We start from the raw sequence: 15982 nt of genomic DNA, 5'->3' as shown, positions 1-15982 counted from the left end.
CCCCGTTTCTGTTCTGGACCTACTTTCTGTTTACATGGCTACTGTTTCTCTCCATTACACATCTAATGATTTCTGTCTATAAGACCTAAGAGAACACTTAATCTGGTGTCGGGTCAGTCTTTCTGCATAGAATTAGAGGGGTTATCAATTATCCATCTACACAAACTGGCCCTCCATCTGCTGGGGACATGAACAAGAAACTAGTGAGTGGGAGGAGGAAAGAGACATTAGTACGTCTTTGATATGTACTGTATCTGAGTGGGCACAAGCAATTCACAACATAATGCTTTTGCTTTTTGTCATTGAACAAAGCCAAGCAAATACAGGGTTACCAGGGCCATGTTGAGTAGGGAAGGGTTGAGTAGGGAATCATTGTGGAACATTGCAGATAGAAATGATAAGAGTAGCGCTGTTCACGTTGCTGTTCACGTCGGTAGACATGAAGTGCTTTGAAAGGGTGGTCATGGCTCACATCAAATGGAAATGCATTTGTCACATGCGCCGAATACAACGGGTAAAATGTGTACTTTCAAGCCCTTAACCAACAATGCAGTTCAAGAAATAAACATCAACACCATCATCACGGAAACCCTAGACCCACTCCACTCCAATAAGACTGCTGAACAATTAATCAAATGGCCACCCATCCCTCTCCCACCCCGTTTGTTTTTACACTACTGCTACTCACTGTTTATTATCTATGCATGGTCACTTTACCCCTACCTACAGTACATGTACAAATGACCTCTAACCTGTACCGCCGCACGTTGACTCAGTACCGGTACCCCCTGTATATAGCCTCGTTATTTTATTGGTCCTTTTTTATTTTTTACTTTAGCTTATTTAGTAAATATTTTCTTAACCAACAATGCAGTTGTAAGAAAATAGAGTTAAGGGCTTGTAAGTAAGCTTTTCACGGTAAGGTCAACATGGTGCATGTGACAAATCAAATGAGATTTTAATTGATTTGATTTGTTCTTAGAAATATATTTTAATCTGAACGTTGTGGCCTACTGAACTAGACTAGGCATGTAAACTAGGCTTGTAAACTAGGCTTGTAAATCCTTATGGTTCAACTCAAGGTGCAGGCTTGTGTATCCACACCTTCCTTTTTGAAAATCATATGGATGTGCTCACTCGCACGCTTTTGCATTGCAGTAACACCTTACATCTGCATATCCAAAGAAAAATTCCAGACGAGGCTCTTCCCCTTCCTGTTACAGCCTAATGGGAAAATGTCTCTCTGTGGAATTCCTTGTTGTGTAATCAGGGTGGATGGGGAGCAGAGCAGAGTGGAATGTTTTACAGGTTGATTGGTGGCTTTTGTCCAGGGCATTAGGAATGCTCAGTGATAGCAAGCCATACTAAGGCACAGTATTAGCAAGCTGTACTGAGACTCAGTGTTAGCAAGCCACACTCCCTGGACTACAGCTGGTTGGCTGGTTGGTTCTTTGGTTTGTTGCTTGTTGTTCTGCTGAAGAGGGCTAGTGGGTTGGTAGCAGACCTGGGTTCATTTCATAGGTCACATCTTTTATAGTACCTGAGAGTGTGCGGTGCACTACATTTAGCTTAAAATTTGCACTTTTGGGAATATTCTGTATTCGTTCCAATGTACCATTACACAGAACCTGATAACTATAGATGTGTGTATGACACTGTATAATTGTGAAACACCAGTCATGGCACTGCCTAGAATTTTGACTTGTGATAAGAAGAAACCACTTGTCTGTGAGTTTTAAACTCTCCCCTGCTTATTTGAGTGTTGTCCTTGGCCTTGACTCTGTGAGGTTGGAATCTGAAACAGATCTGTGAGACACCCATCTCCCTCAGCGTAATCTGTGAACCCCGTTCCTCTGGATACTCTATAGGTGTTGTTTCTGGGTGTGAATGCTGGTTCACTTCCCCCCCTGCATCTGTCGTCAGATCACGTCAGAAAGGTATTGAGTCCATCCAGATTCAGCACCGTAATGTAAAATGATCTAAGGATGGAACGTGTTCAATGTCTCTGTACTTCATGCATCATCAATTAGCTCCTAATAGTTTTTTTTACTGTTTTAGTTCTATTGGGGAAATATTGTCTCAAGACCACAGGAATGGAGTTCTCTGCAGATGTCTCTTTAAGTCTACATGTGTTATCGTGCCTGGTTTTCTCTGACCGTTGTCCATAGTTTTGGTGTCTGAGGGGGGGGGAAGAGGGCAGTGGCTGGAACACTGTGTGTGTTGATGTAGACATCAGTGTCTGTCATCAAGAGCCTTCCATTACAAGAGGTCACTGTCGATGTTCTCAGCTGTGGTCTCCACCCAGTTTCCTCTACCAGTGACCCCCTACCCCACACGCGCACACACACGGTTCAAACACACATACATGTTTTATGTTATTGTACAAAACGCTTGCTGGACATGGGTTTAAGTGGTTTCCCCTGCACATACATGCACATACACAGACCCTTGTCACTAATATTTCCTCTGTCTGCATGTTCTTTGTTTACGTTTCTGTTATTCTTGGCATCGGGCGACTTGTTGTCGGAAGAGAGCACAGAAGGAGGAATTTTGTTTTTTGGTGGGAGATGTTTTGGGAGCAGCAGCATTGTGGAGAGAGATGGTTTGGGAGCAGCAGCATTGTGGAGAGAGATGGTTTGGGAGCAGCAGCATTGTGGAGGGAGATGGTTTGGGAGCAGCAGCATTGTGGAGGGAGATGGTTTGGGAGCAGCAGCATTGTGGAGGGAGATGGTTTGGGAGCAGCAGCATTGTGGAGAGAGATGGTTTGGGAGCAGCAGCATTGTGGAGGGAGATGTTAGGGAGCAGCAGCATTGTGGAGAGAGATGGTTTGGGAGCAGCAGCAGCAGCATTGTGGAGAGAGATGGTTTGGGAGCAGCAGCAGCAGCATTGTGGAGAGATGGTTTGGGAGCAGCAGCAGCAGCATTGTGGAGAGAGATGGTTTGGGAGGAGCAGCAGCAGCATTGTGGAGAGAGATGGTTTGGGAGCAGCAGCAGCAGCATTGTGGAGAGATGGTTTGGGAGCAGCAGCAGCATTGTGGAGAGAGATGGTTTTGGGAGGAGCAGCAGCAGCAGCAGCATTGTGGAGAGATGGCTTAGGGAGCAGCAGCAGCAGCAGCATTGTGGAGAGAGATGGTTTGGGAGCAGCAGCAGCAGCATTGTGGAGAGATGGTTTGGGATGCAGCAGCAGCAGCAGCATTGTGGAGAGATGGTTTGGGAGCAGCAGCAGCAGCAGCATTGTGGAGAGAGATGGTTTGGGAGCAGCAGCAGCAGCAGCATTGTGGAGAGAGATGGCTTGGGAGCAGCAGCAGCAGCAGCATTGTGGAGAGAGATGGCTTGGGAGCAGCAGCAGCAGCAGCATTGTGGAGAGAGATGGCTTTAGGAGCAGCAGCAGCAGCAGCATTGTGGAGAGAGATGGCTTGGGAGCAGCAGCAGCAGCAGCATTGTGGAGAGAGATGGCTTAGGATGGTTTGGGAGCAGCAGCAGCAGCAGCATTGTGGAGAGAGATGGCTTGGGAGCAGCAGCAGCAGCAGCATTGTGGAGAGAGATGGTTTGGGAGCAGCAGCAGCAGCAGCATTGTGGAGAGATGGTTTGGGAGCAGCAGCAGCAGCAGCATTGTGGAGAGAGATGGTTTGGGAGCAGCAGCAGCAGCAGCATTGTGGAGAGAGATGGTTTGGGAGGGAGCAGCAGCAGCAGCAGCATTGTGGAGAGAGATGGTTTGGGAGCAGCAGCAGCAGCAGCATTGTGGAGAGAGATGGTTTAGGGCAGCAGCAGCAGCAGCAGCATTGTGGCTTGGGAGTGAGAGAGATGGTTTGGGAGCAGCAGCAGCAGCAGCATTGTGGAGAGAGATGGTTTGGGAGCAGCAGCAGCAGCAGCATTGTGGAGAGAGATGGCTTGGGAGCAGCAGCAGCAGCATTGTGGAGAGAGATGGCTTGGGAGCAGCAGCAGCAGCAGCATTGTGGAGAGATGGTTTGGGAGCAGCAGCAGCATTGTGGAGAGAGATGGTTTGGGAGCAGCAGCAGCATTGTGGAGAGAGATGGTTTGGGAGCAGCAGCAGCATTGTGGAGAGAGATGGTTTGGGCAGCAGCAGCAGCATTGTGGAGAGAGATGGTTTGGGATGGTTTGGGAGCAGCAGCAGCAGCATTGTGGAGAGAGATGGTTTGGGAGCAGCAGCAGCAGCAGCATTGTGGAGAGAGATGGTTTGGGAGCAGCAGCAGCATTGTGGAGAGAGATGGTTTGGGAGCAGCAGCAGCATTGTGGAGAGAGATGGTTTGGGAGCAGCAGCAGCAGCATTGTGGAGAGAGATGGTTTGGGAGCAGCAGCAGCATTGTGGAGAGAGATGGTTTGGGAGCAGCAGCAGCATTGTGGAGAGAGATGGTTTGGGAGCAGCAGCAGCATTGTGGAGAGAGATGGTTTGGGAGCAGCAGCAGCATTGTGGAGAGAGATGGTTTGGGAGCAGCAGCAGCATTGTGGAGAGAGATGGTTTGGGAGCAGCAGCAGCATTGTGGAGAGAGATGGTTTGGGAGCAGCAGCAGCATTGTGGAGAGAGATGGTTTGGGAGCAGCAGCAGCATTGTGGAGAGAGATGGTTTGGGAGCAGCAGCAGCATTGTGGAGAGAGATGGTTTGGGAGCCTCCAGTTTCTTTGTTGTTATTGGTTTCTTGTTAACTGACTACTGGATCACACAGAGTATCTGTGCATGGGTGTATGGGTTTGCTTCACGCTGCTACAGCATGGTAGCTACGGGACAAAAACAGTGGAGAAGTTAGCAATGCAGGCATTATTAAGCGTAACCAACCCGTTACTCAAAATAGGACATTGAAAAACATGAAAGTGTGATTTCACAATGTCTCCACCCAGCCTCCACTTTTTATTAAAAGCATAATTTTTAAACACACCATGTTGTGCCAGACCTCTGTGACTAACTGGTTTTCACTGGATTCTACTGGACTTAAATACAAACAAACTAAACTAGTTAACTGGTGTTGATTGCCCTCCTAAACCCTTTCCAAATCCTTTCCATCCACCTCCTTTCTTCTTCCCCCTGCCAACAATACATTCATCTATCCCTACTACAGGCTTTTAAGATGGAATCCCTCCAATGTAATTCAGCTATGCTAAATGGGAACTGGGAAGTCTCTGGCCAATGGAAGGCCTACTGTATTGACTTCATTACCATCAGTGATTGGTGAGCCATTTGAAATCTTAAAGCACATTCTTACTGGGTGCTGCATAGCCAATCAGGCTCCCCCAAGTTGTAAGCGAATAGTTTGGAATTTTCGAGAAGGTTTTGTTTAGTGTGCTTGGTGAAGTATTTTTGGAGATTTCAGTATATGTATTGCTCTAAGTGTAAACAACCTTATTTAAATTATTAATTTCTCCATACCCCTTTAACCCTATTCTCAATCATCTGGTAGAGCATGTTTTGACAATTGATTTAGAAGTGGATATGAAAGAAATCTTCACTTGAACTTGATTGGTCAACTCCTCAGCCCTCCTGGATGAATTTACATAATTGGTATTATTTTGGGTTGCTGCAGTTCAGTGTTGTGGCTCTCTAACTTCGCCCACTTCGAGGGCTGTAAGAATACTCAAAATCAGTCACCAAAGATAAGGGATAAAAGGCAGGAGGAATTCAGTTGTTGAGGTATTCATATTGCACCATTCCTGTTAGTAGAGACCTTGAAGAGTAGAAATATGAAAATAAATGGTTAAAATGTAAAAAGGCTAAAAAGCAACAAATCAACAAATGTGCTCAACCAGGTGGTTAATATGTCAGTAAAGGGTATGGTGGACTAAGAATAGGGTACATTTAGTTTGTATTTAAAAAATGCTTATTTTGGTGAAAAATATGATTTTGAATAGTTGACAACATACAATAAATTGGTGAAACCACATTTCATGACCCATTGGGTCAATTCATCACTATTCAAACTTAAGGTTGCTTATAAAGTAATGTCTATAATATATATATATTTTTTAACTGCACTTTGTCATATATTATCTCAAAATGTAGTCTGAAAATGTGTGAAACATGGTGGAAGAAGCTGGATCATTTTGAAATTAAAGGGGAAAAAATTAACGGTATTGCACTACTATTTATTAACTCGGTGGTTCGAGCCCTGAATGCTGATTGGCTGAAAGTCGTGGTAGACCGTGTACCACGGGTATGACTAAACATTTATTTTTACATTTCTATTTACGTTGGTAACCAGTTTATAATAGCAATAAGGCACCTCAGAGGTTTGTGATATATGGCCAATATACCACGGCTAAGGGCTGTGTCCTAGCACTCTGCGTTGCTTTGAGTTGTGCGTAAGAACAGCCCTTAGCCGTGGTATATTGGCCATATACCACTCGAAAACGCTTCAATGTAAGTCAATATTCATGTTTGGACATAAAAATTGACATCATGTAACTATTCTTACCTACCTATGAAAGCCATTGAAGCTGACCTAAAGTAAGTTTTGTAATATTGATGAAATTAGTATTCCACAATGATAAATCATGGGCATTAACATGGAGTCGGTTCCCCCTTTGCTGCCATAACAGCCTCCCCTCTTCTGGGAAGGCTTTCCACTAGATGTTGGAACATTGCTGCGGGTACTTGCTTCCATTCAGCCACAAGAGCGTTAGGGACATCGGGCACTGGTGTTGGGCGATTAGGCCTGACTCGCAGTCGGCGTTCCAATTCATCCCAACGGTGTTTGATGGAGTTGAGGTCAGGGCTCTGTGCAGGCCAGTCAAGTTCTTCCACACCGATCTCGACAAACCATTTCCGGATGGACCTCACTTTGTTCACGGGGGCATTGTCATGTTGAAACAGGAAAGGAAATTTATAGTTGGCACTATGCAGTCGGGCAGGTAGCGTTCTCCTGGCATCCGCCAAACCCAGATTCGTCTGTCTGATTGCCAGATGGTGAAACGTGATTCATCTCTCCAGAGAACGCATTTCCACTGCTCCAGAGTCCAGTAGCGGTGAGCTTTACACCACTCCAGCTGGCGCTTGGCATTGCGCATGGTGATCTTAGGCTTGGAAACGCATTTTTGAATCTCCTGAAGAACAGTTATTGTGCTAACATTGCTTCCAGAGGCAGTTTTAAACTTGGTTGTGAGTGTTGCAACCGAACAGCGGTGAGTGTTGCAACTCAGCGGTCCCGTTCTGTGAGCTTTTGTGACCTACCACTTTGCGGCTGAGTTGTTGTTGCTCCTAGATAATAGGAGCAACAACAATAATAATAACAGCATCTACACTTGACCGGGGCATCTCCAGCAGGGCAGAAATTTGACGAACTGACTTGTTGGAAAGGTGGCACCCTATGACGGTGCCACGTTGAAAGTCACTGAGCTCTTCAGTAAGGCCATTCTACTGCCAATGTTTGTTTATGGAGATTGCATGGCTGTGTGCTCGATCTTATACACCTGTCAGCAACGGGTGTGGCTGAAATAGCCAAATCTAGTCATTTGAAGGGGTGTCTACATACTTTTGTGTATATATATATAGTGTATATAGATATGGAACATTATTTGTCTTTTTTTATTAACTTTTATTTAACCAGGGAAAAACACATTGAGACCTAGGTCTCATTTGCAAATGTGAACAATACAGAAAAGAAAATTATACACAATTTAAAACACAAAATTAAATAAATAGCAAATATTATATACAGTGCCTTGCGAAAGTATTCGGCCCCCTTGAACTTTGCGACCTTTTGCCACATTTCAGGCTTCAAACATAAAGATATAAAACTGTATTTTTTTGTGAAGAATCAACAACAAGTGGGACACAATCATGAAGTGGAACAACATTTATTGGATATTTCAAACTTTTTTTTAACAAATCTAAAAACTGAAAAATTGGGCGTGCAAAATTATTCAGCCCCTTTACTTTCAGTGCAGCAAACTCTCTCCAGAAGTTCAGTGAGGATCTCTGAATGATCCAATGTTGACCTAAATGACTAATGATGATAAATACAATCCACCTGTGTGTAATCAAGTCTCCGTATAAATGCACCTGCACTGTGATAGTCTCAGAGGTCCGTTAAAAGCGCAGAGAGCATCATGAAGAACAAGGAACACACCAGGCAGGTCCGAGATACTGTTGTGAAGAAGTGTAAAGCCGGATTTGGATACAAAAAGATTTCCCAAGCTTTAAACATCCCAAGGAGCACTGTGCAAGCGATAATATTGAAATGGAAGGAGTATCAGACCACTGCAAATCTACCAAGACCTGGCCGTCCCTCTAAACTTTCAGCTCATACAAGGAGAAGACTGATCAGAGATGCAGCCAAGAGGCCCATGATCACTCTGGATGAACTGCAGAGATCTACAGCTGAGGTGGGAGACTCTGTCCATAGGACAACTATCAGTCGTATATTGCACAAATCTGGCCTTTATGGAAGAGTGGCAAGAAGAAAGCCATGTCTTAAAGATATCCATAAAAAGTGTTGTTTAAAGTTTGCCACAAGCCACCTGGGAGACACACCAAACATGTGGAAGAAGGTGCTCTGGTCAGATGAAACCAAAATTGAACTTTTTGGCAACAATGCAAAATGCTATGTTTGGCGTAAAAGCAACACAGCTCATCACCCTGAACACACCATCCCCACTGTCAAACATGGTGGTGGCAGCATCATGGTTTGGGCCTGCTTTTCTTCAGCAGGGACAGGGAAGATGGTTAAAATTGATGGGAAGATGGATGGAGCCAAATGCAGGACCATTCTGGAAGAAAACCTGATGGAGTCTGCAAAAGACCTGAGACTGGGACGGAGATTTGTCTTCCAACAAGACAATGATCCAAAACGTAAAGCAAAATCTACAATGGAATGGTTCAAAAATAAACATATCCAGGTGTTAGAATGGCCAAGTCAAAGTCCAGACCTGAATCCAATCGAGAATCTGTGGAAAGAACTGAAAACTGCTGTTCACAAATGCTCTCCATCCAACCTCACTGAGCTCGAGCTGTTTTGCAAGGAGGAATGGGAAAAAATGTCAGTCTCTCGATGTGCAAAACTGATAGAGGCATACCCCAAGCGACTTACAGCTGTAATCGCAGCAAAAGGTGGCGCTACAAAGTATTAACTTAAGGGGGCTGAATAATTTTGCACGCCCAATTTTTCAGTTTTTGGTTTGTTAAAAAAGTTTGAAATATCCAATAAATGTCGTTCCACTTCATGATTGTGTCCCACTTGTTGTTGATTCTTCACAAAAAAATACAGTTTTATATCTTTATGTTTGAAGCCTGAAATGTGGCAAAAGGTCACAAAGTTCAAGGGGGCCGAATACTTTCGCAAGGCACTGTACACCATAAACAAAACAAGCACATTTATAAATACAAAAATCCCTAGCCTTTCTCCTAAACTGACCCAGAGACGACAACATATCCAAATGAAATGTTACTTGGAGATTATTACACATGATAGGGGCCTGTTAGGAAAAAGCAGATTTACCGAACTCTGTGGATACACGTGGAGTCTCCAGCATTAACCAACCCTGTGATCTAGTGTTGCAATCTGAGTTTCTACATTTCAACAATGATAAGTAAATTGGTAGTTTACTGAGTATTATTAGTATTTATTGAGAAACAAAAATAGAATAATGACGTGACCTGTGTGTTTTTAGAGAGGTCCAACCAACTTTATGATAAAGGATGTCGTGGTGAGTGTCAAAACTGTCCTAAGTTATAAAACAAAGTCCGCTATGATAAACATAGAGATGGGAAGAGCAAAACCTTGTAGACCTTGAAATGCTTGTCAATAGTTTGTATCAGTGTGTATGCAGTGCTGATTTGGGAGAAGCTGATATCACTGAGAACTACTGTTCCAATTGCTCAATATTGTGAAGAGCAATATCCATTCACACCTTCTGTGTGTGTGTTTATGGGTGGGGTCTCCTCTCCAGGGTAGCAGAGATGGGACTCTCCCAAATGTACAGGAAGCCGGGGGGGGGGCTTAGCACAGTGAGAAATGCTCTGAAATGTGAGAAAATCCAGCTCTGTGTAGGTTTGTGTAGAGAGAGGGAGAACGGGAGAGAAGAGAAAGAGGCTGGGAACTGGAGAAGAGAAGGGGACAGGAGCCTTAGCAGGGTCAGGTTGCACCGACAGAACAAAGGACTGCAGGACACCTGGCAAGCTCTGTATGGGAGACAGAGATAGGGGGAAAGAGGAAACAGAGAGAGAGAGAGCAGGCAAACAGGCCCAACCCTCACTCTTACACTAGCCCAAGCCAATGGCATGTACCAGTTACTCAGCAGGCTATGCTCACACTTACTGGTCTGAGGCCAAACCACACGACTTATAACATTGAACACTTTATTGAACACTGCCTTCACTATCTCATCCTGGAATATCCAAGGCCTGAGGTCATCTGCCTTTGACCTAAAGAGCAGGAACCTGGACTTCTGAAATACAGACATTGTCATCCTACAATAACATGGTATAGAGGAGATGGACCCACTGGTTGCCCTCTAAGTTACAGAGAGCTGGTAGTCCCATCCACCAAACTACCAGGTGTGAAACAGGGAAGGGACTATGAGGGTATGCTAATTTTGTATAGAGCAGACCTAATTCACTCTATTAAATAAATGAATCAAAACAGGGACATTTTTACATTTGGCTAGAAATTCAAAAGGAAATGATCTCAACAGAGAAAAATGTCCTCCTATGTGCTACCTATACCCTCCCACTAGAATCACCATACTTTAATGAAGACAGCTTCTCCATCCTGGAGGGGGGAATCAATCATTTCCAGGCCCAGGGATATGTACTAGTCTGTGGCGACCTAAATGCCAGAACTGGACAAGAACCTGACTCCCTCAGCACACGGGGACAAATACCTGGAGGTGAAATCATTCCCTCCCCCATATGCCCCCCTCGGCACAACTACGTCAACATAACCAACAAAAAACGGTCACAATTCCTACAGCTCTTGTCACACACGCTGGGTATGCACATAATCAATGGTAGGCTTCGAGGGGACGGTAGGTATACCTATAGCTCATCTCTTGGCAGTAGTACTGTAGACTACTTTACCACTGGCCCCAACCCAGTCTCTCTCAGAGCGTTCACAGTCAACCCGCTCACACCCCTATCAGATCACAGCAAAATCACAGTCATTCTAATATGAACCAACTCTCCAATCTTTTTGGCCCTAAAACAAAGAACAAAATTTTGGAAATCTGATATGTTGGCTGGATTCACAACGAGTGTAGCTTTTAATTTGCTGTCTTGCATGTGTGATTTAATGAAAGTTTGAATTTTATAGTATTTTATTTGAAATTGGCGCTCTGCATTTTCCCTGGCAATTGGCCAAGTGGGACATTTACGTCCCCTTATCCCAGAGAGGGTAACCAACACAAAAACATCATATGGTGTTCTGCATTAGCATCGAACAGCTCCCAAGATATGCAACTTCTCAGGGAAGTTAGAAACCAATATACACAGGCAGTTAGAAAAGCCAAGGCTAGCTTTTTCAAGCAGAAATTTGCTTCCTGCAACACAAACTCAAAAAAGTTCTGGGACACTGTAAAGTCCATGGAGAAAAAGAGCACCTCCTCCCAGCTGCCCACTGCACTGTGGCTAGGAAACACTGTCACCACCGATAAATCCACTATAATTGAGAATTTCAATAAGCATTTTTCTATCGCTGGTCATGCTTTCCACCTGGCTACCCCTACTCTGGTCAACAGCACTGTACCCCCCACAGCAACTCGCCCAAGCCTTCCCCATTTCTCCTCCCAAATCCAGTCAGCTGATATATTCTGAAAGAGCTGCAAAATCTGGACCCCGACAAATCAGCCGGGCTAGACGACCTTTCTTTCTAAAATGATCTGCCGAAATGGTTGCAACCCCCATTACTAGCCTGTTTAACCTCTTTCGTGTCATCTGAGATTCCCAAAGATTGGAAAGCAGCTGCGGTCATCCCCCTCTTCAAAGGGGAGACACTCTAGACCCAAACTGCTACAGACCTATATCTATCCTACCCTGCCTTTCTAAGGTCTTCAAAAGCCAAGTCAACAAACAGATTACCGACCATTTCGATTCCCACCGTACCTTCTCCGCTATGCAATCTGGTTTCAGAGCTGGTCATGGGTGCACCTCAGCCACGCTAAAGGTACTAAACGATATCATATCCGCCATCGATAAGAAACAATACTGTGCAGCCGTATTCATTGACCTGGCCAAGGCTTTCGACTCTGTCAATCACCACATCCTCATCGGCAGACTCGATAGCCTTGGTTTCTCAAATGATTTTCTCGCCTGGTTCACCAACTACTTCTCTGATAGAGTTCAGTGTGTCAAATCGGAGGGCCTGTTGTCCGGGCCTCTGGCGGTCTCTATGGGGGTGCCACAGGGTTCAATTCTTAGGCCGACTCTCTTCTCTGTATACAGCAATGATGTCACTCTTGCTGCTGGTGAGTCTCTGATCCACCTCTACGCAGACGACACCATTCTGTATACTTCTGGCCCTTTGGACACTGTGTTAACAACCCTCCAGACGAGCGTCAATGCCATACAACTCTCCTTCCATGGCCTCCAACTGCTCTTAAATACAAGTAAAACTAAATGCATGCTCTTCAACCGATCGCTGCCTGCACCTGCCCGCCCGTCCAGCATCACTACTCTGGACGGTTCTGACTTAGAATATGTGGACAACTACAAATACCTAGGTGTCTGGTTAGACTGTAAACTCTCCTTCCAGACTCACATCAAACATCTCCAATCCAAAGTTAAATCTAGAATCGGCTTCCTATTTCGCAACAGAGCATCCTTCACTCATGCTGCCAAACATACCCTCATAAAACTGACCATCCTCCAGATCCTCGACTTCGGCGATGTCATTTACAAAATAGCCTCCAATACCCTACTCAATAAATTGGATGCAGTCTATCACAGTGCCATCCGTTTTGTTTACTATGGTGCTATGCTCAGATAATAGCATAATTTGCTTTCGCCCGAAAAGCCTTTTTGAAATCTGACATGTTGGCTGGATTCACAACACGTGTAGCTTTAATTTGTTATCTTACATGTGTGATTTCATGAAAGTTAGATTTTTATAGGAATTTATTTGAATTTGTCGCTCTGCATTTTCTCTGGCTTTTGGCCAAGTGGGATGCTACCATCCCACATATCCGAGAGGTTAACAAACTATAGCTTTGGCAAGTCGGTTAGGACATATACTTTGTGCATGACACGTCATTTTCCCAACAATTGTTTACAGACAGATAATTTCACTTATAATTCACTGTATCACATTCTAGTGAAGTTTACATACACTAAGTTGACTTCGCCTATAAACAGCTTGGGAAATTCCAGAAAATGATGTCATGGCTTTAGAAGCATCTGATGGGCTAATTGACATAATTTGAGTCAATTGGAGGTGTGCCGGTGGGTGTATTTCAAGGCCTACATTTAAACTCAGTGCCTCTTTGCTTGACATCATGGGAAAACCAAATGAAATCAGCCAAGACCAACACCTGGTTCATCCTTGGGAGCAATTTCGAAACGCCTGAAGGTACCATGTTCATCTGTACAAAAAATATTACGCAAGTATAAACACCATGGGACCATGCAGCCGTCATACCGCTCAGGAAGGAGACGCGTTCTGTCTTCTCGAGATGAACGTACTTTGGTACGATCTTTGTCCCCATGTGCAGTTGCAAACCGTAGTCTGGCTTTTTTATGGCGGTTCTGGAGCAGTGGCTTCTTCCTTGCTGAGCGGCCTTTCAGGTTATGTCGATATAGGACTCGTTTTACTGTGGATATAGATGCTTTTGTACCTGTTTCCTCAAGCATCTTCTAAAGGTACTTTGCTGTTGTTCTGGGATTGATTTGCACTTTTCGCACCAAAGTACGTTCATCTCGAAGACAGAACGCGTCTCCTTCCTGAGCGGTATGATGGCCGTGTGGTCCCATGGTGTTTATACTTGCGTAATATTGTTTGTACAGATGAACGTGGTTCTAGGGTTTCTGGCATAATGGTGTTGATGGGAGCCATGACCAGTCTTTCAAAGCACTTTATGGCGTCTGACGTGATTATGTCCTCGCTAAGTAATATTCTGTCTTCTCTCTCCCTTCAGGACAACCTGAGTGTGTTCCTGCGTGGCTGTGAGGAGCTGGGACTGAAGGGCTCTCAGCTGTTTGACCCTGGGGACCTGCAGGATATCTCCACACGCCCCAACGCCAAGTAAGACATCACACACACCTGCTTCCCTGTCTGTCTGGCTGGTTGACTGGCTGGTTGGATCACTGTCCAGTAGGTGGTCAGTAGGGTGGTGGAACAGTTGTTCTGTCTGCCTTTCAGCCTGTCTGCCTTTCAGCCTGTCTGCCTTTCAGCCTGTCTGCCTTTCAGCCTGTCTGCCTTTCAGCCTGTCTGCCTTTCAGCCTGTCTGCCTTTCAGCCTGTCTGTCTGCCTGCCTATAGAGTTGAAGTCGGAAGTTTACATACATCATAGCCAAATACATTTAAACTCAGTTTTTCACAATTCCTGACATTTAATCCTAGTAAAAATTCCCCGTCTTAGGTCATTTAGGATCACCACTTTTTTTTAAGAATGTGAAATGTCAGAATAATAGTAGAGTGATTTATTTCAGCATTTATCAGAAGTTTACATACACTCAATTAGTATTTGGTAGCATTGCCTTTAAATTGTTTAACTTGGGTCAAACGTTTCAGGTAGCCTTCCACAAGCTTCCCACAGTAAGTTGGGAGAATTTTGACCCATTCCTGAGTCAGGTTTGCAGGCCTCCTTGCTCGCACATGCTTTTTGAGTTCTGCCCACAAATGTTCTATAGGACTGAGGTCAGGGCTTTGTAATGGCCACTCCAATACCTTAAATTTGTTGTCCTTAAGCCATTTTGCCACAACTTTGGAAGTATGCTTGGGGTCATTGTCCATTTGGAAGACCCATTTGCGACCAAGCTTTCATTTCATGACTGATGTCTTGAGATGTTGCTTCAATATATCCATGTAATTTTCCTACCTCATGACGCCATCTATTTTGTGAAGTGCACCAGTCCCTCCTGCAGCAAAGCACCCCCACAACATGATGCTGCCACCCCCGTGCTTCACGTTTGGGATGGTGTTCTTCGGCTTGCAAGCATCCCCCTTTTTCCTCCAAACACAACGATTGTCATTATGGCCAAACAATTCTATTTTTGTTTCATCAGACCAGAGGACATTTCTCCAAAAAGTATGATCTTTGTCCCCATGTGTAGTTGCAAACCGTTATCTGGCTTTATGGCGGTTTTGGAGCAGTGGCTTCTTCCTTGCTGAGCGGTCTTTCAGATTATGTCGATATAGGACTCGTTTTACTGTGGATATAGATCATTTTTTACCGGTTTCCTCCAGCATCTCCACAAGGTCCTTCGCTGTTGTTCTGGGATTGATTTGCACTTTTTGCACCAAAGTACGTTCATCTCTAGGAGACAGAACGCGTCTCCTTCCTGAGCGGTATGACGGCTGCGTGGTCCCATGATGTTTATACTTGCGTATTATTGTTTGTACAGATGAACGTGGTACCTTCAGGCGTTTGGAAATTGCTCCCAAGGATGAACCAGATTTGTGGAGGTCTACAATTTTTTTCTGAGGTCTTCGCTGATTTATTTTGATTTTCCCATGATGTTAAGCAAAGAGGTACTGAGTTTGAAGGTAGGCCTTGAAATACATCCACAGGTACACCTCCAATTGACTCAAATGATGTCATTTAGCCTATCAGAAGCTTCTAAAGCCAAGACATAATGTTCTGGAATTTTCCAAGCTGTTTAAAGGCACAGTCAACTCGGTGTATGTAAACGTCTGACCCACTGGAATTGTGATACAGTGAATTATAAGTTAAATAATCTGTCTGTAAACAATTGTTGGAAAAATGACTTGTTTCATGCACAAAGTAGATGTCCTAACCGACTTGTTTGTTAACAAGACATTTGTGGAGTGGTTGAAAAACAAGTTTTAATGACTCCAACCTAAGTGTATGTAAACTTCCAATTTCA

At 44.4% G+C, this 15982-nt stretch overlaps 1 protein-coding gene across 6 annotated transcripts in view; it reads left to right on the top strand.

The window, feature by feature from the left end:
- The window catches only part of LOC112244918 (LIM and calponin homology domains-containing protein 1), a 150713-nt gene that overhangs the window by 69291 nt on the left and 65440 nt on the right, over positions 1-15982 (top strand). For all 6 annotated transcript variants that reach the window (XM_042303173.1, XM_042303175.1, XM_042303172.1 and 3 more), the window contains exon 4: positions 14072-14178. In XM_042303173.1, coding sequence (XP_042159107.1) covers positions 14072-14178 — 107 coding nt within the window. The remainder of the gene's footprint in view (positions 1-14071; positions 14179-15982) is intronic.

This window comes from Oncorhynchus tshawytscha, linkage group LG21, assembly GCF_018296145.1.
Source record: "Oncorhynchus tshawytscha isolate Ot180627B linkage group LG21, Otsh_v2.0, whole genome shotgun sequence".
In the NCBI taxonomy this organism is placed as follows: domain Eukaryota; kingdom Metazoa; phylum Chordata; class Actinopteri; order Salmoniformes; family Salmonidae; genus Oncorhynchus; species Oncorhynchus tshawytscha.
Note: the sequence above shows the minus strand (reverse complement) of the source record. Positions and strands in the feature narration are given on the sequence as shown.